The sequence below is a fragment of the Nipponia nippon genome, unplaced genomic scaffold, assembly GCF_047370975.1.
Source record: "Nipponia nippon isolate SJK-2023a ecotype South Korea unplaced genomic scaffold, ASM4737097v1 scaffold_11, whole genome shotgun sequence".
NCBI lineage: Eukaryota > Metazoa > Chordata > Aves > Pelecaniformes > Threskiornithidae > Nipponia > Nipponia nippon.
In genome coordinates, this window is record NW_028262302.1 from 19,824,424 (window position 1) to 19,850,512 (window position 26,089).

General features: G+C 43.4%; 1 protein-coding gene across 2 annotated transcripts in view; it reads left to right on the forward strand.

Annotated features, from left to right (window-relative positions):
- The window catches only part of RCOR1 (REST corepressor 1), an 87,519-nt gene extending 63,681 nt beyond the window's left edge, over positions 1-23,838 (forward strand). For both annotated transcript variants that reach the window (XM_087747753.1, XM_087747754.1), the window contains 8 exons: positions 3,194-3,355; positions 5,985-6,103; positions 9,635-9,713; positions 13,947-14,141; positions 15,151-15,228; positions 15,951-16,008; positions 16,553-16,782; positions 19,386-23,838. In XM_087747753.1, coding sequence (XP_087603879.1) covers positions 3,194-3,355; positions 5,985-6,103; positions 9,635-9,713; positions 13,947-14,141; positions 15,151-15,228; positions 15,951-16,008; positions 16,553-16,782; positions 19,386-19,427 — 963 coding nt within the window. In that variant the 3' untranslated portion in view covers positions 19,428-23,838. The remainder of the gene's footprint in view (positions 1-3,193; positions 3,356-5,984; positions 6,104-9,634; positions 9,714-13,946; positions 14,142-15,150; positions 15,229-15,950; positions 16,009-16,552; positions 16,783-19,385) is intronic.
- The last annotated feature ends 2,251 nt before the right edge of the window (positions 23,839-26,089 follow it).

Here is a 26,089-nt window from a genome sequence, read left to right on the forward strand (position 1 = left end):
GATTTGGATGGGCAAGGGTTTCTATTTAAATGACTCTGCTGTCGTCTTTGAGTCAGACTTTCAGTGGTTTATACTCATGCTCAAAAAGACTTCTTGTGGAACAAGAACATTGAAGTTGACATAGCCGGCAAAATTTCCAGCAAAACCAGGAATGATCAGACTTGCTATTTATGGTTTCTAAGAGCAGAAAACAGGAAAAAAAAAAAAAAAAACAAAAAAAAAACCAAACCAAAAAAGGAACATGAAGGCACCAAAAGGCTGCAAACATGAATCAAAATAAGGTAGCTCACTTCAGTTGAGATGGGTATATCCTAGTATTGGATATTGTGGGTAATATTTGTCAGAAGAGATTGTCTCAGGGTAATAAACACGGGTTTCATTATTTTAGTGTAGAAGTATTATTTAGAGAGTGTAGACTGATCTGGAAGACTGATCAGAATGAAGCTTGTGATTTAAAAAAAAAAAAAACAATGGAATTCTCATGTTTTAAGGACTTAGATTTGGCTAACAGAGATTTGCATTCATTTTAACATTGGAATTACAGACCTTCCACTCATTCCTTGAAGACTCTCTCCCCATTTTTCTCCCCTCCTCTGTGTACAGAAGTAGAAGGTATAGGAATAATAATAATAATAATAATAATAATAATTAATAATGGGACTTGCCTCCTTCTAAAAATTTTCTCGTTCGTTCCCTAGCATTCTTGCATAATACTCTGGAGCTAAACATGTTTCCCAGGTCCTTTGAGATTTCCTAGACAGCTAAGCTAGGCACTTCCAGGAAATAACTGGAGAGGATCTATCTTGTATTGCTCTGGAAGGCATGTACTCATTTTGTGTTATAGGGACAAGTGTCAGGGCTTTCAAATCAGGATGATTTGTTGTGTCACCAAGGGACGCTCTCTTCAGCAGGTATCATCAGAGTTGCTGTTGGCTGGGTAACTGGACAAACTGATACAGACTCCCTGGAAGCCAGTCAGAGCTCACTTTAGCATTTGGCCACTGTGTCTGGGCTTTGCTGGCCAAGGCAGCCCTTTCCCACGCATGCATCCCCCCGACAGCCAGTCTCTTTGGACCCTTGTGCAGGTGGCTTGGCTGACAGTCATCGCACAGAGATTCCCATTCTTACATCTGTGCCCCCTGCCCAAAACCTACCTGTGCAGCCTAAGAGGTGCCAGTCCGCTGAAGGGAGCGTTGAGCTGTCTGGCAGGGTGGCTGGGGTGCGTGCTGGTGCTCCTCTGCCCAGTGGCTTTCCCGTCCAGCTGGCTGCATCTGCGCCGGGTGCGGCTCCCATGTCCCTGTCCCTTCTCTCCCCTTGCCTGTGGCCAAGTGCCCTGTTGTTGGCTCTGCTGCTGTGGGATGATGGCTGGAGGCTCGGGGCTGCGCTGCTGGGAGTCCCTGCAGCCTCGCCAGCCCGAGGGCAGGCGCCGGCAGGCGAGTGAACTCCGGCAGGGCAAGCCTGCTTTAGCTGGTGTTGGCAAACTGCGGTAGGTGGTTGTAGCAGTCACAGGCTCCTGGGAGCACTAGAGCAAATCTGGTGGTGAGCTGTGCTCTCCTGCCAGCCTGTGTCAGACGCCCTGGGACAAAGGAGGCTGGAAAAGCTGCGTACTTGTCTGTGTATGAATGCAGAGCTCTCCTAGGGCAGCATGGGGTGGAGGAGAAATACTGCTCTCCTGTTAAACAAACCTGTATGGAAAATGCTTTTGTTTACCTTTTGCTTTGTGTAAGCAGCTGTCCCGTCAGTCCTTGCTAGCACCTTAGTGGTATTTAACACTACCCTGCCCTCCCAAAATGTCTCCATCCTTCTTTTTCCATTGCTTTCTCACAGGGATGCTTGGTACAGCTCATATCTGAAGCTGAAAGGGATGGCAGGGGAGAGAAAACTCGGTCCTTTGTGACTGCAAAATAGTTTCTTTGGCCCCATGCTTGCCACAGTGGATGGAGATAAGTGGCTGTGTGGTTCTTGCGACATCTCGAGTGACTGTGCTGCAGCCAAGACCACTTCTTGCTCTGCATGGTGGCAAAAGGGAGGAGAAGGGTGCCTGGGCAGCACTGAGAGGCCAGTAGGGTCAGGACAAGATCCTGGATAACACTAATATTTATATGCATACTCTCTGCAGAATCTCAGGGGACCAAGATCCCATAAAGGAACTGCTTTTTGCATAGCAAAGCATAATGGGGAAACCCCGAATTTGGAGGGATTTTGTAGCTCTGAGCAGCCAGGGCGAAACTACTAGATGAGGGTAACTGTGGCCATGAAACCTGAGCTGAGTTTGCATATGATGAGCAGGTTACTCTAATGTTTTACTTGGCGTGTTAGGGATTGTTTTCACTTTACAGCCATTGCGAAAGGCTGGTTTTTAGCTCTGCAGAGTCAGGCCTTCCCAAAATGACTTGCAGTGGTTGCTGGCATGCCAGATGTAGTGATGTGTCATAACGCACAGGGGTTGAGCACCCCTGGGAGAGGGGTGGCTGTGAGCGTGTGTCTCGGATGGCGGGAGGAGGATGGTTTGCGGGTGGTGAAGTGCAGCGCGTGCACTTTGTCTGTGGAACTGAGAACCAGAGACTGCAACAGTGAAACGAGGTGTCTCTGAAGGCAACAAATGAACAGCCCCCCAGATGAGTGAGATTTGTTCCTCCTTCAGGCCAGGGACATCTTAGCAGCAAGTCAAGGGTGTGCATGCCCTCTGCCTTTCCTTCTTCCAGTTCTTCCCTCATCCTCTCTCCTTTTTTCCCCCTCTTCCTCAGAAAGAGCCCCCTAAACAACCATAAAAATGCCCGGTCAACTAAACCGTCCTCCTAATTGCACAGGAAATGGAGTTTAGCACTGGCAAGAAGCTTCCTTTTAGTAGGTAGCCTTCCCAAGTCTTTGCTTAGCTTTCCTGTGCATACCATGATCAGTAAAGTTGGAGTAATTTCTTCAATTTTCTTATCCCCCCCCCCCCCCCCTTGCTACTTTCTTATTATATTATTACCTGTGTGGTTTGGATAAATTTCAAGTTGGTCTTCACAGCCTAGCAGGGTGGGAGTCAGATTCTAGGTTTCTTGCACACAGAAAAGTGGCTGATGTAGCTGAGAATTAAAATTATGTCTAACCTGTTGCCTGAGAAAAATGCTGTAGCTCTCCCTTTGCATGCATATAATAATGTTTCTTGTGATTACAATTGTTTCCTTGGTGTCCTTGTTATTTCTAGGCCCTTGGGATGCTGTTTTGGCACAAGCACAACATCGAGAAGTCTTTGGCAGATCTGCCAAACTTTACTCCGTTCCCAGATGAGTGGACAGTGGAAGACAAGGTCTTGTTTGAACAGGCCTTCAGTTTCCATGGGAAAACCTTTCACAGGATCCAGCAGATGGTAAGTGGTGTCAGAGGAATGGAAAAGCGGAACAGGCAGTTGGACTGTCGTCTCCAGTGCTGATTTGCGCTGAACTCCTGTCTAATGCTCTTGGGAGGGAACAGGCCAAAGGGGATGTTAGAGGAAAACTATTACCATGAATGGAAAGAAACAACATTGCTTCCAGAGTCTCTGTAGAAGTGTTTTCTAGAAGTGCTTTACTGGTTCAGGATAAACTTTGACTATGCAATTTTTTTGGTTGGAAATTACAGTTTTCAGTCCCCTGTGTGCTATGGTAGTGTTTGTCTCAGCTGGAGTTCAGGCATGGTCTGTACACACATGCCCACCCACACACACAGTAAAGATCATCTCTGTGCAAAGTTGATTTCCTTTCTTACAGCCTGCTTTTTAGGAATTCATTTTATTTGACTATGAAGTCTGTGCTTAATGTGATCTGGGACTATCAGTGGATGCTGTGGTGGAGGTTTATACATCATTTCAAGCGTTCAGTCCTTTGCTTTTGGTTGGTAGTGATATTTTTTTTTTTTTAAACTGATTGAAAACTTCCAGGGTAGGCTTCTGCCTGAAAGGGAACTGCTGGGGTGTGCGCAATTTTCTTTCAAAAGAGGGAGAGGATGGGATGTAAAAAATTTTTTATTAATTATATGTCTTGAGAGTTTCTTCAAGTGGTTCATCACCTGGGTGGGAACCAGACTTTGTTCTTTGCTGTCCTTCAGTAAAGTGCCTTTTGAGTGTTCCAGCAGGACCTGGTTACATTGGTTGTGACCCTTTGAAGTGAGCCTAGGCTGTTGCAGTCTGTTCAGCCTCTTTAAAGCACATGTGAAGGTCTATGTTGCTGATCCTGCTGAAGAGCGAAAGGTGATTTGCCTCCGAAGTGTAAAGGAAAACTGCCAGGTCCCCTTTCAAAAGGGTGGCAGGAAGAGGCTCGTTCTCCTCATGTCCTCCTTGAGTGTTCCTCCACTGGCGTTCATTTCCAAATGTTCTTGGAGTCCTAGGATCTCCTATTCCTTGGGTCAGATGATGCGGCTTGCACATACTATGGACAGCTGATATAGACAGTCTGGAGAGTTGTGGACTCATGAAGGGAGTCTTTATTCCTCTGTTCTTACATGGGTCGGGGGGGGGGGGGGGGGGGAAGGGAAAGGGAATGTCCTGGGGGGGAAAGGAGAACATAAAGCCCATCCTGTTGCTTGATTAAATGCCAAAGCAAGAAATTCTTAATTCAGTTTATGCACAGAAGCATGACTCTGTGCATTCCAATACAGGGATGCCAAGCTCATGCACTGTTCCCTAGGTAATGATATTTTTTTACTGTTGCTCCCAGAAAAGCCATCCTGCATGAAAGGAATTAAATGGCATGAAGCTTTGTGTTTAGCAGGGGACAGGAATCAAAGGCTCGGGAGCATGTTAGTTGTTAGTTTATATGTGCTGCCCCATTAGCACCAGTGCAGCTTGGAACTGAGGGGAAAAATCATCAAAGCCAGAGAATGAAAAGTGAGTTATGTTATTTACCGGAGCTGGTTCTGATGTTTTGGCACTCTTAGCATGTGTTTGTAGCCAAGTGGATGTTCGTCACGAACAGCCTTGTCCCTGAGTTTGTTCTGTGGAACTCTCTAATTCCAGTGTACCAGCCTGCTGCATGGCTATTGGCAACACAACATTGACACAGCACCTGTGCTTTGCCAATGCAGATGAATTTATGTCTGTGTGCAGCTGTGGGCCAGTGTGGTGGTTCTGGTGAGATCCATTATTAGGACCTAAAGTCAACCTGCAGTCTGAGAACCAGGCTTATCTCAAGTGAAGACTTAAACTACAGTATCTGAATAAGAGAGATCTGGCTCTTGCTCACAGTTTTGTGTTCCTCCCCACCCATCTTGCCCTCCAAGCTGAATCAGACACTTATCTAAAACATGTTTTATTCAGCAAGAAAGTCTGGACTTCTACCTTTGTAGAAGTCCTGTGTAAGAATATCCATGCAGGGTACCTCAGAAGTAGAGAATTAGTCTTTAATGTAGTCTTATGCTTTTTGGAGGCAGAGTTTTCATTCATAGCTACAGGGCAATGACATTCGTGTAAGAGGAAAAAAAAAAATTCCGATACTCATGTTTTCCTATATCCTCAGTTCACCATACAGCAATGTTTCACCTTTTGAAAACACCTTTTGTTGAGACCCTTGAATAGACTTCATCATGTGAATGGTGTGAATAAGCCTTTTTAACCAGACATCAAAGATATGCTTGGGATGTAGCCTGCAATTCAGCAGTTCCGGCAGTTGCTTACATATGTCTGTGTTGGCTTTTAAAACTGTTATCTCAGTTTCAAGGCCCCATTTTGGATTTGCTCTTGCTATGTTACTCTATTCTGAAGGGAACCAGCTACCTGGCTGGTGAGTGGAGGCTTGCTGAGATGCTCTTTAGAGATTTTGATGTCCTAAATAGTAGGCACTAACCTGAAACGCTCCCCATAGATCGTTTTTTTGGAAAGGCTGCGGAACTGCCTTGCTTGAGCCTTTGACGGAATCCAATGTAGAGAGATCAGATGTTCCTTGACAAAAACAGACAAATTGTATGTGAACTCCTGGGGATACTTTACATATAAACATATAAAAGGATACATGTTTAATTTACAGCTTCCTGACAAATCAATAGCCAGCCTGGTGAAATTTTACTACTCCTGGAAGAAGACAAGGACTAAAACTAGCGTGATGGACCGTCATGCTCGTAAACAAAAAAGGGAACGTGAGGAAAGGTAGGTTTGCAAGCAGAAAGGCTGTGTATTGACGCACACTGATTTCTTCAGACTATCTCAGATTCCTGTTAGCTTTTAAGAAACTAGATGTAGGATTTTCGCCAAAATGTTTCCTGGTTCCACACCTTCTTTCCCCACCCCTCTTCCCTGCTGTGCATGTTTTGCTTTGCTTAAAGCCAAAAGGAATCTGTCAGCAATTTTTCAACATTGTGCAATTCCTGATTGCGCTCTAGTGTAGTGGTCACTGTCCCATCGCTCTAGAAGCTTTTTCTCTGATACTGCTTGAGGGTGGATAAAATGAAATTAAAACTGTTTACAAGCTGATTGGCACTGTTGTCAGCAGAGCCAGAAAAGCTGATAAGCAGGACAGTAAAAGGAAGTAATGAAAGAGCTAGAAATCTGCCTTTATTTCCTCCATGTGATGCTCAGTGGAGTGAAAACATGCACCTGATGGGGAACAGGCTCTAGTGCAGCACCCCGCAACCTGTGCATATGCACACACACCCTCCTCCCCTGCCTTTTACTTAGAAAACTGTTACCAGTATAAGGCTGTCAGGCCAAGCTCTGTTCCCTGAGAAAGATGAAGTTAAGGCTGTGTTTTTGAGTGACTGAGAAGAGGGTAGCACAGGGGAATTTAGGATGAGCTCTCTGGCAGAGGTGTCCCAAGCAGTGCTGGGTGCATTAGGATTTGGGTGAGGGCGGTGGTGTTTGAGAGGTCACTACCCACTGAGCTTCAGCAGATGAGCTCGACTCCTGCTTGTGCAGCTTTGTCTGCAAGTTCACCCTTCTGGATACCTGTGCAAGTCCTTGAAGGTAGGTCAGCCAGTGGCCTTGTGTGTATTGCTAGAAGTATCTGTCCAGTTAGAACTGCTGCTCGGTGACTTTGCCTAGTTCTGGAGCTGACAAGGCCTCAGAAATGCAGTAGCCTCAGGTGTGTGTGTGTGGGGAAAAAAACCCCTCTGAACAGCAGCAACTCCATCTGCTTGATGCAGGTGCCTTCTCAACTTGCTCAAAAATATAGTTAATGTCTTTGCAGACCAAACTTGCGGTGCACCTGGCTTTGGAAGACTCCTAACGTAATTGGGCAAAATTCTGCAAAAGCTTTTCTCCAAAAGAACTGAGTTGCGGCTCTAGCACTTCCCAGGGAGCTGTTTGCTGGCTCCAGTGCATAGGAGCAAGCCCTGTTTGGGAAGGGGGGAAGAAATGTGTTTCCAGGATTGAGCAGTACTACACCAATGACTCACTCAACCTCTCCCATCTCTCCACTGGATCAGCAATGCTTGCTTAACAGGCAGGGCCAGGAAGAATACTACCAGCCAACTTGTCCAGTATTTGGTTGGCTTTCTCTGACCTGAGTCTTTTTCCATTCTGTTCTTTTCCCTTCTCTGCAAAGGCTGTCTTGATTTTTCTTCTCTCCATCCTGCCTTTTTATAAGGAGTATGTGTTTGTCTCGTACTGTGTAGTTTAGGATCTTTTAATACTACCTCTCTATTTTTGTTCTGTGCTCATAAATTGAATTACTGCAATTTGAAAATACACCTCTCTGGTACCTGTGCCTGTTTGCTGGGGAAAGCAGCACCTCAGACCATGTGGTGACTGGGAAAGAACTGGATGGGCTGCCATGTGCTGTAATTTTGTAACCTTTGAGGAAGGCAGCTGGCTTGGAAATGCATAATTTGGTTTACATCTGCAGCAAGCTAAGCACCAGGCCATCAGCTTGATGTTTGATTTCCCTTCTTCCCCTCCATTATGTAAAATTGTCAAACCCCTACACCCGCGAAGGATTTGTCAGTGCAGCCATGCGGGGCGTGGAAGCAAAGCTGAGTGAGTTCGGGGTGCCCAGATTTTGAGGTTGTACTGTGCCATTGGGTGTTGGCAAAACTTCAAAAATGTTCTTCAGTTAATAGTGATCAATGTCTAAAACTGCAGAAATGAGTGGGTGGGTTTTGATCTAGCTCATGTCTGGGGAACTTGCTGGAATGGAAGAGCAAACTATGAGCACAGCGAAGCCCTTGGGGGTTTGGCCTTTGCAGAAAGGCTGAAATCTGAACCTAGGTGAGAACACAAGGAAGCTCTTTTGGAGATGGGGTTAAGAGAAGAGGCAGCCTGAGATCTCACTTGAATACTGCTATATTTCTTCTGTGGCTAGGCAGGGAAATTCCCCAACCCCTCAGATTGTCACTAAAATAGCTCCCGGTGCATTTGGGACCAGGTTTTCATTAGCTGTTCTTAGTTGTACGCAAGGGGCTTTATGTATGCAGCTCTGGGAGGGGGTGCTTGTGAGTTTATCCCCTGGAATTGTGATTACACAAACTAAATATTTTGTGAATCAGCTGGTGAGCCATGTGGCTGGGAAGAGCAGGAATGGCTTGTACAAGTGACTGCTCTTCTGGAGATGGATGCCAGCTGAAGCCACCCAGCAGTACGTTCCTCCTTAGGCGATGTCTGCACGGGACGTCGCTGCAGCAGGGAGACAGCTGTGAGCAAGTGTTGGTACCGTGGCCGTGCTCGCTAGCACCCGCCGTGCCTGCTGTCCCCTACTCCTGGGTGAGCACACCCCGGTGGGCTCCAGCACCCCGGCACAGCTGCTGCTGGGGTTTCTCTGCACAGCCCTGCCTTGCGCTGGCGCTGTGACATACCCGCACCAGCCGGAGATCCTCGTCCCAGGCTATAAAGTTTGACATGACAAAATAGGTTTGTTTTTTTTATTTAAAAAAAAAAAAGAAAAAAAAAAAAAAAGCTTTGATTAGGTCAGCTTATTTCTTCCTTTTCTGGGCATCATCCCAAATGGTGCAATTAACTTTAGTTGTGTACAGTACAAAAATTCTAAATGGTGAAAATATATTCGATTTAATGTCTGATTAAAATTCCAATGAAGCCAAACTGGCCAGGTGTGCAAGGTCACTTTCAGTATGGCCCAATTTAATGCCTATTATTATTCTGTAACTGATAACATCTTTTTCTTTTCCAGGGGAGAATGAAATGTGAGGCTGTCACTGAAAAAAACAAACCAAAACCAAACAAAAAAACCAAACCAAAACAAAAAAAACCAAACATTTTTTTTATGCTTGTTCTTGAGGGAATTAATCTTGTGCATGTCTATTTTGCTAAATGTTAAGAAGTTGTATGAAATTCGTGTTTTAGCAACTTGCTGTAATTCTAAGTCTTTGTTTTTGTCTCAGTTTGCGTAAACTTAAAATGCTTAATGTCCCATGTTCTTTAAAAGATAACTTGTGTATGAATTTCATGTATCTTGCCTTCATCTTAGCAGACTTATTTTGCCTAAGTACGCTACTAAGAAGTCTTTCTTTACAAGACATGGTCCCTAGTATTTTTACAATTAAGAATTTCTTGACTTAAAAACAAATAAACAAAAAAACCCACCCCAACCCCCTAAAAAACCACCCTGGGAATAAAACTAAGGAAAGCTGTTGGACTTGCTATTGCATACATCGATTTCTTTTAGCATGCTATTTATAGAAAAAGAGACCCTCACAAACTAATACAGTACTGTTTGCTTTTGTCTTCCAGTGAGGATGAAATGGAGGAAGCAAATGGAAATAACCCTATTGATATCGAAGTTGAACAAAACAAGGAGAGCAAAAAGGAGGTATAATTCTTTTCTTACTACAGTACAAATGAAAGTGTTTACTTACTAGTTACTTCATGTAGAAGCTGACAGTATCTAATTTTCTTTATTTGTGCTTTGTATAGTTGTCATAAAAGAAAAGAAGAATTGTCTTCAGAATTATTCTTAGATCAAGACAAGTATAGACAAATAAGTTATTACGGATGGAGCTGGGAAAATTTAAGACTTTACTTTCCTGTACTATCTGAATGTTTCTAGTCTCTTTGATTCAAGGTTGGCTGTGTTAGCTTGAACCACCTTCAGTGACGGTTTAAATCAACCTAACTGTGTGAAGATGGAGTAGAAGCACTTATGTCCCCACTGAGATGGCTTGGTAGAGGGGAAATATGTCCTTTATTCTAGGCAGACCAGCAAAAGCGTGTTTATCTACACCTTAGATTCTAATGTAAATCCCTGATGTACTGAAATCTTCAGCAATAGTTCTGAGTATTTCAGTGGCACCAGGGTTGCAACTACAGTGGTGAACAGTAGAGCAGAAAGCTTTTGTGTGGGCAGTTCATTGTGTCTGGCAGAGGGCCCTTAACCTGTTGTTATGCACAGAATATTTTGTCTGCTTAAAACATAGTACTTGCGCCTCACTTCACATACTTAATTTTAAGTGGGCATACAGTTCTAGATTAAAATAGAGCCACACAAATAAAACAGTTTTGAAAACCTAGTCTGTGATGCTTAACAGGAAAGTGTATACTTTATTTTCATGGGTATAAGCTGCTGGTTATCTGTTATTAAATAAAAAAGCCTTGCTGTTCCACAGCAGCATGGGTTGTATGTATGAGTGAGGGCTACAGGAAGACGTTTACCCTAAGGCCTTCTCTCCTTGAAGTAGCTCACTTTCCGGATTTCTCGTAGCCTGATTTCTCTCCCACAGTCATTCTCTTTCAATTTTTTTAATTTTTTTTTTTAAAGGGTAGGAAAAAACCACTAGAGTTATTTAAAAACAAGATTGCACACAGGCAAAAAAAAAAGGGCTTAGAGCAGCTGCTTTGTCAGTCACTGTCAGTGAGATTAATTCCTCTAATAACTTATTCTGAATGGAAGTAATCACAGCATTCTAGTCTGTTCTTCACCCTTGCCAGGGTGCTCTCTAGGCTTTCCAGAAAAGCCTAGCTGTTGCTTCTACTGAAGGAACCGGCATCCCTGATGACTTGCTAGGAGCAGAGTGGATGTGAAGCCGCTCACGTTCACCCTTACAAGAAGCTGAGTTTTCAAAAGTCTCAGCAACACGCAAACTGGAAAGGTTCTCACTTGGCTAAGTTGCAGCTGCATACTGCAGCTCTCCAGTGTGTCTTGTAAATAATTAATACTATCATCTCATTGCTGTTATTTTAATACATTTTCAAGTTTAGATTCCTCTGAGTTCTTTGAAAGCTTGCATCTGTAAGAGAGCTCCCTTCAATCCCCCTTATTACTGTTTCTTTCCCTGCCATGTGGCATGCTCTGAACTTGCTGCAGAAGAGGGAAAAGTAGTTCTTCGCCAACTTGGCTGCCTCTATTGTAAGGCCAAACCAGAGCAGATGGCTGATAGCTACCATCAAGACATTTTTGTGGAAAGTCTCATATGGGAGGAGGCTGTCTGCCCTCCCTGTTGCGCTAATACAGGCCGATCGGAAAGAGATCGCTGGAACTCACGGAGCACGTGCGGTCTGGCTGTGTGTGCAGTGGTGGGCAGCCTCGTGGGGGCTTTTCTGGAGAGGGAATGTACTGGTGGGTAAAATGAAGCTGACAACCTGCATAGCCTGTTCAGAGTTAATTTGATTTGATTTTGCAGTACCTGAGTCTGGGGCTGATTGAAAACGCCTTGATCCAGGAGGGGAATGTGTTCGTTCTTGATCTTTTCTTTTAATGACGTGGTCAGATGTGCAGGGGTGGTGATGTACCACTAGTCCAGGACTCTTTACCGTAAAGAACCTCCCTGTGCCAACCCCGCAGAGATGGTTTTTCCAGCTCTGAGACATGTTGGTTACTGTATGACTTGCCGAGTAATACTGGGATTTCTCAGAGTATCTGAAATCTCTCATTTGTTTCCTCTTTTGGGGGTCATTGGAGGGGGAATCTTCCCTTTTTTTTCAGTACTTTCAGTGTTAGTGCAACTGTTCAGGTTTCCTCAGATAGTGACTCCATAATACTGAGGTCATGAAGTAGAGCTGCTTTCTCTACATCTTCCCTGTTCCTGGAAATGCCTCCCATCTCATCCTCTGCTTTTACACGGCTTGAGATAGCCTGGTCTTTTCTTTTTACACTGTGAAATCTGAGGAAGGGAACCTTGTTTGTTTTAAGGGGCTTGTAAGACTGTAGTGTGCTGGATAACAGTGGCAATATCTAAATAAACAGAGAAGCACTGCTAAATCCTTGCATTTTAATTCTTTCTGGTTTTCATGAGTTGATTTAATTCTACAGAGAGGTGTGTGTGGCCACAAAAGCAGGAGTTTCCAAGATAGGGTAGACGTTCAAATTTTCAGAGCCTGCGCAATATCACCGGGGCCTAGAGGCATTTGGAGCTATCAAAAGCGGTTCTGCTGGAGCTCTGGCTTCTTGTCCACAACACAAGAGCTTCACATTCTTTGAACTGTGTAAAACAATCATTTGAAACTGCTTTCATTTTTCCTTAATGCTGAGGCTTCTGGGATAGTTGCACTGCAGGCATTTCGTGTTGGTCAACCTACGGCCTGAACCTGTTGTGAGGCATTACTGCATGATCCTGTGAAATTCTGTATGTAGATGAAATATGAATAAATCTGAAATGTCTATCTATGTTGAATAATTTACCTGGCTCAGTTATCGAAGTGCTCGCTTCTGAAGCAGAGTGCAGAGCTTACCTCACTTGTTCATAGCTAAACCATTTGCTCTTCTGCAAAAAGAAATAGGGTATTCTTCCTGCAACAGCAATGGTTATCTCTTGCTCCTGAGCTTGCCTTGAGCATTCTCTCTCATGGAGTCCTTTGCACTAGAGGAGGGAAGAAAAAAGTTGAGAACAGGCAATTGTCCATATTCCTGCTCCGCATTCCTGTGTGGCTCTGGCTGTTGAGCCCATGAAGAGGGTGCAAGCTTTTATCTGCCTGCAGCTGTGCTGGGGTCCTCAAGTCTTCGGGAGGCAGAGCCTCATGCTTAGGCGGGGCTTTGCTCAGCCTCGTATGGGTTTGAATGCAAGCGTTTTAATGCTCGCTAATGAGCAAATGCTGCAAACTGTGTAGAAACTACATGTAGCTGCAAATTAGGAGGGAAACAATAGTGCTAAGTGAAGCCAATGTGTTTAAAGCTGGCAGTGATCAAGTAGAGGATTTCTGATGTGCAGCCTCCCCCCTCTGCTTTTTCTCTCCCTGCCACCCTTCTTCTGTTCTGTTTTCTTGGCCAGGCTGTAGCCACTGGGTAATAAATCTTGGATACGAGTTGCTTGTTGAAAATAACTTCTGGAAGAAACGGTTTTGGTATTAGAGAGTCAGATGTGCTCTTGAAGGATCTGTAGTATAGTGTCCTAGCTAATCTACCTGCTAGAGGTGTGTGCCTAATTCTTTGCTTTACACAGAAGGGATAAAAATTAGTGATGTGTGAAATATTCCCTTTTCCAAAAGAGACTTAATTTTTATTTGTGGGCAAAACTGCATCAGTTTAATGGAACAGTTGATATATCAGTGCTATGCAAGAAAACGTGGCTTCCAAGAAACTGCGTGACGATAGAAGAATTACTTTATAGTCACCTTGCTCCTTTATCCTTAGCCTTTAATTCGGTTTATTCCTTCTCCTGTCTGACGTAGAAAAACAAGTCTCTGTAAACTCTTCTAGTTGTGTTCTTCCCTTGTCTCCAAATGCCACTTTGTTTCCTCTGGTGTTCAGTTAAACTGGTGTGTTCAGTCCTCGTGATGAAAGCAAGAAGAGAAGTTTTAGAGTGTTTGAAAATAACCAGAATATTTGACTGCTGGAAAGTTGGGCATCTGTCTCCCAAAATGAGAATGGGCAGAGAAGACAACCAGTATCTCTGTAAACATTGAAAGCTGCCTAAAAGAAAGGAGAGATTTGTATAACACAGTGTTTGTATGACATGCCACTTAAAGCAAAAAATGCCTTCCTCTCTGCAAGCTACCTTTTTCATTCTCCAACCTTTGCCAATGGCTAAAAGTCACAGAATCACAAAATGCTTTGAGTTGGAAGGGACCTTTGAAGATCATCTAGTTTTGTAAAATGACTGCTGTTTGCCAGGTGCCACCCGCTGAAACTGTTCCTCAGGTGAAGAAGGAGAAGCACAGTACGCAGGCCAAGAACAGAGCGAAGAGGAAACCTCCCAAAGGAATGTTCCTTTCCCAAGAAGATGTGGAGGCCGTTTCCGCCAATGCGACAGCTGCTACCACTGTACTCAGACAACTGGACATGGAATTAGTCTCAATCAAACGACAGGTATGGATGGGTTAGTTCAAGAATAACTGCTATTTTTGGTGGCAGTGCCTGTCACTGTCTGCAAAGTTCGCGGGAATTTGTAGCTTGACAGTGATGATGCGCATCATTATGTGGCTTAATTGACAAGCTGCTAGCCTTGTGCTAGAAACTAATGCAGCCCTGTGTTTTACTTCTCTTATGTTTTAGTTATGTGGACAAGCTCACTTTATACTTAAAGTGAAGCGAGGAAAAGTCCGTAGCACTGAATTGAAGGAACATTTGTTGGCACTTAGTGTTTCTTGCAGTTCAGAGTTCCTTATGTTTTAACTATGAACTTCCCTCAGATGACAATGATTTCAGCAGTATCTGATTTCCACCTGCAGCAATCAGTTTCCTTTGCCTTTTCATATGGTACTTTTCGAACAGGCAGATATGTTTGTTTTATTCTTTTAGACAGACAGGCATCATACAAACTTTCCTATGTACCTTTCGCTTCCCTGATGGATCTGCCTTTTAAACAAATGTTTTTCAAATATCTGCTAGTAAAGACAGGTTTACTACATGAGTCTGTTTCCTAGATCTGAACATTTTCACTGTTTTTAAAGCAGAGATCTGGCTCAAGCTCTTTGTTAAACTTAATAGAAATGGTATTTTGGCCTGAAGCCTTTTTCTCGGCACTCTGGGAGAATCGGAGCTCTCTAGCAGGCTTTGATTCATTACTTGCTGTGAACAGGGCCTTTCTCCTTATGCTGGGCTTCATACAGACCTGGAAGTTGGGGCAGTTCTTGCTCCAAATAACTTGCAGACATGATAGAATAAATTAAATGGGATCTCCTGATGTGCCAGCTGCTCCTGCATTCCTTTATTCCAATGTAACAAACCTCCCTTTTGGAAAAGGGAGATTGTAAGGAAAAACTGGAATGCTGAACTCGTGGGGTTCCTGCTGGGGCTGCTGGAAATAAGGCTTGTCCAAAGATTGTTTTTTTTTTTTTTTTAAATCTTTGTTAAAGGGATGAAACTTTCTTTTCAGATTCAGAATATCAAACAGACAAACAGCGCACTCAAAGAAAAACTTGAAGGTGGTATAGAACAATACAGACTTCCAGAGGTAGGATCATTTTCTGACCCTTATTTATTGTGGAGATAAATGCTAGTCTGTGTTTGCATAGCAGGGCTATTCCTGTTGCCAGTAAACAAGGACCAATGTCCTGTTAGTTGTCAGTGTGAATCGAGACCCATTACCATATTCACTGTTGTTGTGTAATGGAAATAGGAGATGAGAAGAAAGTAAGAGCAGAATTTAACATGTGAAAGTGGTTTTTAACAGAAGCACAGGTATCCCAGATATACCATGTTTTGTCAGTGTTGTATCTGTATGCCCTTGTGAGAGAGGTGGTTGCTTTGCTCTAAACACTGAGAACTGTAGGAGATGTTAGTGGCCCATCTTTCTCTTGGTGCTTGGTGCTTTTGTTGTTTTCCTTCCAACTCTGGTACCTCATGCTGGAAATAATTTGACCAAGATTACAGAGGGTGTCTGTGATAAAAACAAGTAGGTGCTTTCGAAGAGCGTGGCTCTTGGTTATCTGCTCAGACCATTCCCTATCTTTTTGTATTACCGTGACTTAAGGCGCAGTGTATGTCACATTTAACTGAATGGATGCTATACGCAGTTCTTTTATGTTGAAAACATTGTTGCTACTAAAAGGAATGATATAGTTTGACTAACAGTTAATTCCTTGTGGTTTTTTGTGAGGTTTTTATGAGCTCAGATACAAGTGAAAGTTGTTGCTTATGTAAATGAAGTTGTCTGTTTTTTTTTTTTATGTCTAGGTCGTTCAGAAATTTAATGCACGTTGGACCACAGATGAGCAGCTTCTTGCTGTGCAAGGTATGGCACTACAAGTCTATCTGTCCTTCAGTTGGTGATAATCAAAACTCTGCTGCATTTCAGAGCTGTTGCCCTCAGGGGCTAATGAAGGATTTTGACATTGCTGTGTACTAATGCCCAAAGAATAGAATTGAACGAGGAAACAATATCCCCCCTACCCCTCCCCAGGCAGTATAATTTGCACCATATGAATGTTTGCAAATAATCTCTGCTTGTCCAAGCTTTCAGAAAGTGAAACTCTACTGGAGTCACTGCTGTGCTCTTTGCCTGTGTAAGTTCTCAAGTAGTACCGGCAGACTTACACTGGTCTTCTAGACTTGGCTCTGCCCATCTTTACTACACCTCTATTTTCTTGTCTTCTCCAGGGCTAGTCTTAACTGTCTCTTGCCCAATTTAGACTTTTTTTTTTTTCTGGATTAATCTCAGAAAGGCTTGAAACCTTGACAAAAGTTCAGCTTCGGATCCTTATGCTGTGATTTGAGCCTGATTTGTGGTCTTTGTGGAAATAACACATTGCTTTTGTTTTTATTTTTGTTGTTTTTAGCAATCAGGAAATATGGCCGAGACTTTCAGGCAATCTCTGATGTGATTGGAAACAAATCTGTGGTGCAAGTGAAAAACTTTTTTGTAAATTATCGACGTCGTTTCAACATAGATGAAGTTCTACAGGAGTGGGAGGCAGAGCACGGCAAAGAGGAGACAAATGGAACCAATAGCCAGAAGCCTGTAAAATCCCCTGATAATTCCACTAAAATGTCTGAAGAGGAAGATGAGGTAAATCCAATTTAAAAATCACATAAAATTCCCAATCTGAGCTCAGTTCAGATAGGTATTTTTGTGTGTATTTTGCAAAAGCCATTTTTGACAATTTTCAATCTGAGCATATATCACTCCCTCTGGATATGCAGATTCCAATACTGATTTTGGGAATTGGGAATTCCAGACATATATGAAAGTGGAAAGAGAACAGTTAATTTGCAACCCTCTGACAGTATCTGTATCTCATCAGCCCATGGACTTTTTAATGCCTCTTGCTGCCGACACCCCATACATCGTTATCTCACTTGGATGCTTTCCCTGCACTCAGTTTTCCAAGCTATTCTAGGTTTGGCTTTGTGGGACTGTACAGTCTTCTGAGGCAAAACTCTCTCTTTCATTTTTGACGATGGAGTGGTTTCACTCGGGGGAAGGGAAGAAAGCTGTAAACAAAGGCAAGTGTGTGAAACTGTTCACTCTGGAATTACCTAGAGGCAAAGTTTGCTTGATTTACAGCAGTTTCTGTGAAGACAGAAGTTCTAGAAACAGCCTCTCCTTGATGGAGCTTCATGGAGTTAACACTTCTCCAAAGTTAATGTGTGTTTAAAGTTAACTAAGAGACTGTAGAGTGTTTAAATATGAAATTTAGTTACAAAAATGTAATAATAACAGAGTCTTGCAAAAGAAAACCCCGTTAGAGGTTTGCATGTTAAAAATGTCTGATCTCGGACTCCCTTTGGCCTAATTTTATAAAAGAGCTTGGCACAAAAGCCTTATCTTCTAAATGCAAGCACAGTCAACAGTGTAAGTCGAATTTTGGTCTCACATGGACTAAAGACTTCTCAGTATGCTGTATATTTTTGTTGCCCTGATTATGGTTGGCTCACTTTTACATTGCCGTTCAGACATTCAGAGGGCAGAACTTCATTGCTTCACAAATCCTAATAATACATTATTCAAAGATGCTTATATTTGGGGACTAGGTCCGAAGGTATGACAGATGAACAAAACCAAACTCAAAAAATTTGCCTTTTCAGAAGGGTGTGAGTGAAGTTGTCCCATTCTTCCAGAACTGAGAGGTGGAACAAAGAAGCAATGGTACTAGTACGTAGCCACCCTTTTGAAGGACAGGTGGCTCGTGTCACTGCCTTTTCCTGTGACCAGTAGAGTTGTATCTGTTGGCAGTGCAGAGTTTTTCTCTGAGCCCTTTGAGATTCTTTCTGGCTTCAAATACAGCCTTGCTCCTGAAAGTTACAGTCAAAAAAAGGGGAGTCTCACTTGAGATAGGAGAAATATGGTTGCAGCAGGAACTGAAGCGTGCTGATGTGGCCAAGTGTGTGGATACTGGAGCAATGAGGATCCCAGACAAGTTAGCAGAGGAGGAGGGAGAGCGGAGGCATGACTGCAAGGTCTGGCGAAATGACTGGTGGAGCAGCAGTCATGATCCCCAAACTAATGATGGAAAGTGCCCAGGCTGGAGCCAAGCAAGTGCTACGTGGTGGAAAGGGGACCAAAACAATAGGCTGGTGGGAATAGTTGCAAAGCCTAGAGAAGGGGCAGCTATTGAGAGAGTCGGGCAGTTTGCTGTGCCCTGCAGTGCAGTGAGGGATGACGGCAGAGCCTGCCTGCACCAGGCTGACACAGGCAGGAGCCAGGCAGGGTGGCAGCAAGCTGCCAGCCGTGACATACCGTGTATGCCTTACACCAGCACCACGTGGCTTGTCATTCTTGATGAAGCCTATTCTGGACAATAGGAACTGATCTGTCACGGCTGGGAGGAGGAAGGTGCTGGCAGCATGGAGGGGATTTTAACTACCAAGCCTGCAGCCATTTATAAAAATCCACAAGGAAGGGACACAAGGGTGTTGCACAGGGGACATCTAATAGCTGCCATGCTCTCTGAGCACATCAGCCATTGCATTTCAGGCTGGCTAGAAATGTGGTGCTCCTGCCTTCAGACCTAGCATAAGCACAGTGCTGACTGGGTGCCTGTCTGAGCAATTCTGGGGACAAAATGAAATGTCATTTGGATTATCACATAAGTGATCTGTGTGGGCTAGGAGGGGGGTTCCTGGTCCCTCCCGAGCTGCGCAGTACCATGCTCTTGAGAGCACTAGAGCACTTGCACAGGTGACTGGTCAAGTCAGGTGGACTCAGTCAGCAGTAGCCAGGAGAAGACTTTGCTGGCCTAACACTGAAGTCCCTTGGGTGCTTTCTCCCCTGGCATGCCTTGTCTGCCTGGCCACCAGCCTAGTAAGAGCTTCGTCAGCCCTCTGACTGCTCTGGGCTTTCCCCTTCAGTGTGTTTTCATAGCAAGTGGCCACAGTTCCTTTTTTTTTGTTTTGGGTTTTTTTTTTTTTTTGAAGGGGGGAGGTGAGACTGCTGATTATAAAGCAGCCTCAACTCCAGTCTTAATTCTTGTATGTTTACACTCCCAACAAATCCCAGTGTGGCTCAGAATAGGGGAAGCTGCTGCAATTCCTCTCACGTGCCAGGGTTGTCCGTTTTGTTGCTTTCAGTACCATGGATCTGGGGTGAAGTTTGGAGATGCAAGAAAGCCTATGTGTATTCATTTTTAAACTAAACGTCTCCTTTTTCTCCCCCCTCCCCCTTCCCTCCAGGCTACTTCTGTTCTTGATGTCAGATATGCATCTGCTTCGTGAGAAGGTGCTGTAGCCTAGAACAATTTGTGTTGACTACTGTGTTATCCAGGATATCAGGTATTAGCAAACCTCAGACAGCCATCTGCATCATATCTGTGGACAAGCAGCTATTACCAAAAAAAGGCAAACGCTTCCAGTCCTGTGCTACATCTGCCTTAATCTCCCCTCATTCCTCCATACTGCCTCCACTTTCTTTCAAAAGCACCCAGGTAGCTCAGCTCTCCATTTCATCAACGTTCTGCTTAAGCATGGGGATTTCTAGAACCAGTAACACCTGTCTGTAAATTTTGACCAACCTGCAAAACAAGGAGCTCCTTAGCAGCCCCACAGTAACTCTACACATTAGGAGTTCTTATAATACTTGGTCCATAGGGTATAAGTACGTATTGCTGCATGGCCTTGTGGTCTCCGCTTCCTGTGTATTCTTACGATGACACTATTATTAGTGAGCTTTCTATAAAGGAGAGGCCTGTGCACATGCCAGTGGCGTCAGGTTTGTTCTGAAATGACAGGGCATGTTAACAAGAATCTTGAATAATGCAAATGATAGGAGATGTTATTTCTAAGGTTTGGTCAGTCCAAGGTTGTAAATGTAACTCATTACACTTCTGGTTTGTGCAATTCTTTCCACTGTATTTGTGTGTTCTTGCTTCATAGAAAGCTCCCTAATTGAGCATTTTATTCCTGTATATTTTAATGGCTTTTATTTAGTGCAAAAGGGAATACGTAACCTGAAACTGTTTGATACGCTATTTAACCCCTGGCATTCAGCATTTGCATTGTAACTTGTTAAATGAGTGCTACACAACTTTCTTTTTCCTGATCCTCTGTGGGATTAAGTCAAAACAACTTTCTCTGGTGCCTCTCCTTTTGGAATATGTGCCTTTTTACATTTGGCTACCATAGGTCACTTTCTGTCCCAGTGTCTCATTCCTCTTCAGAGCGCTGTTTGCCAAAGACATCAAACTACTTCTCCCACTGGAAGTCTGGACAAGGGTTGGAGCACAAAATTCAACCTTCAGGTAGTTTTTGGTCTCTCAGAAGTTTAATGGAGAAGAACTGGGTTAATTTCATTGGCCATTTTAACCCTTCTGAAGCACACATCGCTTTCATGTTCTGAACCAAAATATGCAATTTAAAAATCTAAGAGGTGCTTTTCCAAATACTTGGTGCACGCAGCTTTCAAATCCCCAGCCCTCTGCTCGGATGACCTGTGCTGTGGTCTATCTAGCTGGCTTGAACCGGACCTGTCCTTGTGAGTCCTGTATGCGGACTTTGCACCTTGAACAAGGTAGTTGCTGACTGCTGAGCAGACAGTGTTCAGAGAAGCTAGAAGCAGCAGTATTACTTCTTGTCCAGTGGAAAGCTGCAAAATAACACTAGTCACAAAGCATTTAAAAATGGTTAATTTAATGATGCTGGAAGAATCCACCAGGTGTCTTTGCAGGTGGAAAGAAGGACCTTCTTTGCCCCTCTTCCTCTACAGAGGGTTCCAGCCAAGATGGCACACAGCAATGTACAGCACCAGCCTCTCTTAACACAAGCTGAAATGAGCTAGTCCATGTCCTGGCCTGCAGCTGAGGTGCTGCAGCTCAGAGTCTAGCCCCGAACTTGGTGCTGATGTTTGAGCTACTGGGCTGTGCCATGTTGTGTGCTGTGATGGCTCTGTTCTCTGTACCTAAACGAGGTAGGCTAATGCCAGCTGGGTACCAGAGCCAGCTGTGACTGCACCTCCTGCAGTGTAGACACAACCCAAGGAAAGGCAGGGGAGGTAGCCTCGTGTACCCCGGAGGTGGTCTCCTCCTTGGGCCTTGTGTGAGGAAAGTAATTCAACATCAGAAATCGAGCAACAACACGCAGGCAAAGGAGCAGATAGGTGTTTCTTAGGGCAAGCTAGAGGGTGGAGCCCAAAAAGGGCCTGTTTCAGCCACTTTGCAGCTGTTTCTGAGCAGTTTCATTCTGGTAGCTCCAGAGAGATCCTTTGAGGTGATGCGAGGATGGAAGGGAGCTATTCCCTATCCTCTGTACTGGAAACCTGTAATCCCAAGTTTGTGGCAGCATCTCTACAGCTGTTGATACGAACTGGCAGCTCTGATGGTGGCCCTGCAGATGTTCCTTCAGTCCTGTGCCAGTTGGAGTTGGGAGTTTCTTGTGGGAAAGGACACTAGTTGTTAGCCAGTGTGAATTAGGATTAAAGATGGGCAAATAGCACTGTGAATTCAGCTGACAGTTCTGGCGTAAAGCAATGCCGCTCATTAGAAATACTCTAGTATTAAAGCTCCTGCTGGTACCAATGCACAGAGACAGGTCCTCGCCAGAGTTGTGTGAGCTTGCATCCCAGCTGGTGAAACTCATCAGGAGAGGCTTCTGCTGGCGAGTGAAGTTACCTGTGAGGACTTTTCATTGTTTTTTTGCCCTCAAATCTGTCCATCTTATGATCAGAAAAGTTGTATTTTGGCTTCATCCCCAAGGGGTAGGGGGAAACATGTATAATTCATGGTATTAGGAAGAAAAAAGTTGTTTAATTACTTTTCAGTTGACTGCTATCTTATTGTAGTTGATACATACAATATAATAGCACTGTATTTTAAACGTTTAGTTTTTTACATTCTCTTTAACTATGTTTTTAAAGGCGATTAAAATCATTTTAGCTTTTGAAAGTTTAAATGGTTTGGTCTTGTTTAGGTGAAGACCCTCTTTTTCTTTTTTTAAATGGGTCAAGCATTAGATACATCAACTGGTTGCATTCTGATTAGAAGGGTCCACAAAGATAACTGCATAAGATAGAATATTCACTTAAATTTTGTTTCTTAAACTATCAATGTGAATGTCATAATTATATATATTTTGTGGAAAATGGGAAATTATTTCTCCTAAGTATAAGTTATTGTGCAAAATATGGTATCGTTAAAGAAAATGATAGTTTAAGTTTTAGTTTTAGAAATCTTAAAGATATAAAAGTGTATTGCATATGCATAAACAAATTTCATTTGTTCTATTTAATTTTTATGTAGTTGTGTAAAGTGCTAGGTAACTTCTTTTTTCGCTTATCCATTAAAACAACCTTGTTACTTGAATATTCGTGTTTAACTGGTTTGAAACAGTGATCAATTTTTGTAATATAATCTTATAACCAAGGGAAAAAATACATGCCTCAGTTGTGCTTAACAATATAGCAACAATGTACAATCAGATGCTTAAGACCATAGTAGCCATAACTGGTAGTGCAACCACAATGGTTGTGTCTTGATATATTTAATACCACTGGGGATAATGAATTCTTAATATATTTTTACAAGTTTGCAACCAAGAAGACCCCATAAATATCCACTAGAACACTTTTTAAATAGTTAACATGAGAGTGAAACTCTTACTCTTTTAAAGCAATGTCCTGACAAACATTTTTCTTTCCTGTACAAATACATCTGAAACATTATGTATGAAAATACGCTCATTGTCACTTTAAATTTCAGTTTTTATTCTCTAAATCGCTAATATGCTGTTGGTATTCTTGCACACCAAATGAGCCAAACAGTGCATTACACTAACTTGATCACTGGATTTGTGAACATAAATCTCCGAGTCATTGAAGCGCAAAAATAGCGTAGGAGATTTTTCTGGTAATGCGTTTTTTTCAAATCTGTATAAAATTATGCATAGCCCATTCAGCGATGAGTGGCCTGATATTTACTCTTTACGAAGAAAAAAAGAAAAATTATTTTTATTAGCTCCAGCTTGTCTTCAGCAAGTCAAAATCTAGTGATCTTGTGCAATGCCCCTAAAGCAAATACTTTCTGCCACTCCCTGGATTAATGCAGCTTTTCCTGTTGATAGTAAAGCACAATTGCAGTGAAAGTTACAGTTCAGAAGATGGAAGGTCAGTATAGTCTATGCATGTTGTATAATAATGAGTGTTTACATTCATATTCTCCTAAAATAAAATTTATACTGGAGTGTATAGTATTCCATTATGTAGATTTTATCAATTTTGTTAACTGCTTATAGATTGCTTAAAAGAAGTTTTTTCAAGATTTTAAAAGATGTATAAGGTTAAGTTTGCAAATATAATGGAAATGCTGTATAGCTTTTGAAGTGATAAAATACTCGTTGGGATTTTAAAGAAAGTATGTTGTAATAATGCTGTTGTAAGTAATATTTTAAATGTCTTTTTTGCCTGTTTTCTATTATTCAGCACACTTACTGTGATGAATGTTCATAGCATTATAAAATTGCTTAGCCACTGAAAAGTAACATTTGGTTTTGAATTATTTTACTGTATGAGGAATTATAGTGGGGTAAATTCCTTTGTGAAATTCTACATAATTCATTTTTCTATGATTTCCGATGTTTGCTGACATCAAATAAAATTTTTTCAAGCCATTGATGTAATAAAATATGTAGTAAAATGTTATTGATGTAAAATGTGGTTTTGAAATGTAATCGATCCCCTACCTTTCAAATTTGGCTCAGGAGAACCGACCGGGGCTTGCCCCTCCCTGCATTGCACGGGCTGCGTCTAGGTGTCGTTGGCGCGCCGGGTGAGCGCCGCTGGAGGCAGCGGGCAGAGTCCCGGTCTCTTGGGAGACTCGGCAGCCTTTCCTATGGTGCTACCGGCTGGAGCTGCCCACTGCAGTTCACGCCAGTGGCCCTGGAGAGACCGCCGCTCCTTTTTTTGATGGTACGGCAGGCTCCTTCCCTTGGCCGCGCTCTCCGCGGCCCCGCTGGCACGGGCAGCGCCGCCGCGAGATAGCTCTCGTGTTTGGGAAGCGGTGGGACTGGGCTGCCAGCTGGCCTTGAGGGAGTAGAGCTGGAGTCTATAGCTCATAGGGTGTGGATGGAGACTAGCTGAGAGTGTCATCGCTGTTGTAATGAGGGCCTGAAAAATAAACTGCTGTCTGCTGCGTGCAAAGGGCTGGTACTTGGCAGTACAACTTAACAAGATCGTCATCTTTGTCCTGCAATGAAGAAATGCGTTTAAAATACATGGGGAAAAAGCAACTCTTACCCTTGAAGCTCAGCAGTGTGTAGAGGTTGTTAACACAGGTGCTCAAAATGGCAGGGAATTTTGCACTGGGGTTGGACCTTGGGATTGTCAGGAAGGCAGTATTTTCTGTCTTCACAGGCTGGGTGCAACTAGGCACCAAATGCAGAAGCACAGGTAGGATGCTCCAGGGCAGTTAGGGGAAAGCTGCTTTGTGTTGTCTTGTTACGTTCAACAGGTAGGGTGGCAGCAGTGCTTTGGGAGCCTGGCTGTTAGCACAGGACAAATGAGGAGGAGTTTTCTGCCTTGCTCGCATGTGTGAAATGCAGCAGAACTAATACAGCAAGATACTGTGGTGGTTTCCAAGGCTGTAGTGTATGGAGGGGAGGAATTAGTCATGCCTTTCTATATCGTAAAGCAAGGGGTGGTGGGGAGGGAGACGGGCTTGGGGTTTTGGAAGCACAGACAGCATTTTTAAGAGTTGAGGGTGTTTCCTTACTGGAAAGCATCTTTGTAATTTTCCCGGTGGTGGAGAATACGGTACCAGTATTGTAAGGTAGCGATCCGCTTTTTTTGGTGGAGTCATCTGACTCAAAGATCTTTCAGGCCTTAACCTTCAATACAAACCAGCCCTTCCTGCCCATGTGCCCTCCCACCCCCAAAGTAAAACAAAGGGAAACAAATAAAAAAGAAGGAACTTCCCCTCCTTTCATAGAATCATAGAATCGTTAAGGTTGGAAAAGACCCTTAAGATCATTGACTCCAACTGTTAACCTATCACTGCCAAGTCCACCACTAAACCATGTCCTCGAGCACCACGTCTACCTGTCTTTTAACTACCTCTAGGGATGGAGACTCAACCACTTCCCCAGGCAGCCTGTTCCACTGCCTGACTGCCCTTTTGGTGAAGAAGGTAATTGGGAATTAACTTTCAATCAGGGAGCATGAGCAGGTGAGGAAACGGGGGCTTCCTCTGCCCAACAGGTACCCGAGGAATCTCCTGAGGAGCCCAGAAAGAAAGGTAAGGTAGTGGTAATGCTACTGTTTTCGAAAACACAGGTGCTACATTCCTAATGATATGTATTTGTAAATGGGAATGCAGTGTTGAATTAATGCTGAATGGAGTTAAAATGCTGTATTTAGTATTCCTGACAGCCTGTTTCCTACGTAAACAAATTGGTACCTGATAACTTCCAGTGTTGAAGTCTTAAGGCATCAGTACTCCAGCAACTACTGTGGTTTAGACTTTAAGGTCTGACCTTAATTAAGCTTTGGACCTTAACTAAGACTGGATGTATATGGAGAAACCCTGGTTTCCAGAACACATGCATGTGTCTTCCAGGCCTTTCCCATCTCTGCAAGCTGTGGAGTACGAACAACGCAGCAGCACCGAGCACTCCTCCCTTAGGATAGGAGCTGCCTTGCAGGATGCGATGTGAGATGGAGTTCAGTGTTGGTGCTGTTTGTGTGCTGAGATCTTAATCTAATCCCCAAGTATCAGCTTTATGAAGCAACAGTATCAGCGTGGATTTTATTTCATAAACCAACTTCCAGTCTGAAAGATACAGCATGACGTTTGCGAGAGAACTGGGTATTAAGCCTGTTATCTCATTCCTCTCTAAACGGTGCTCCGGCTTATCCACCCAAATCGTCTTTGAACTAATAAGAGCAAATGTAATTT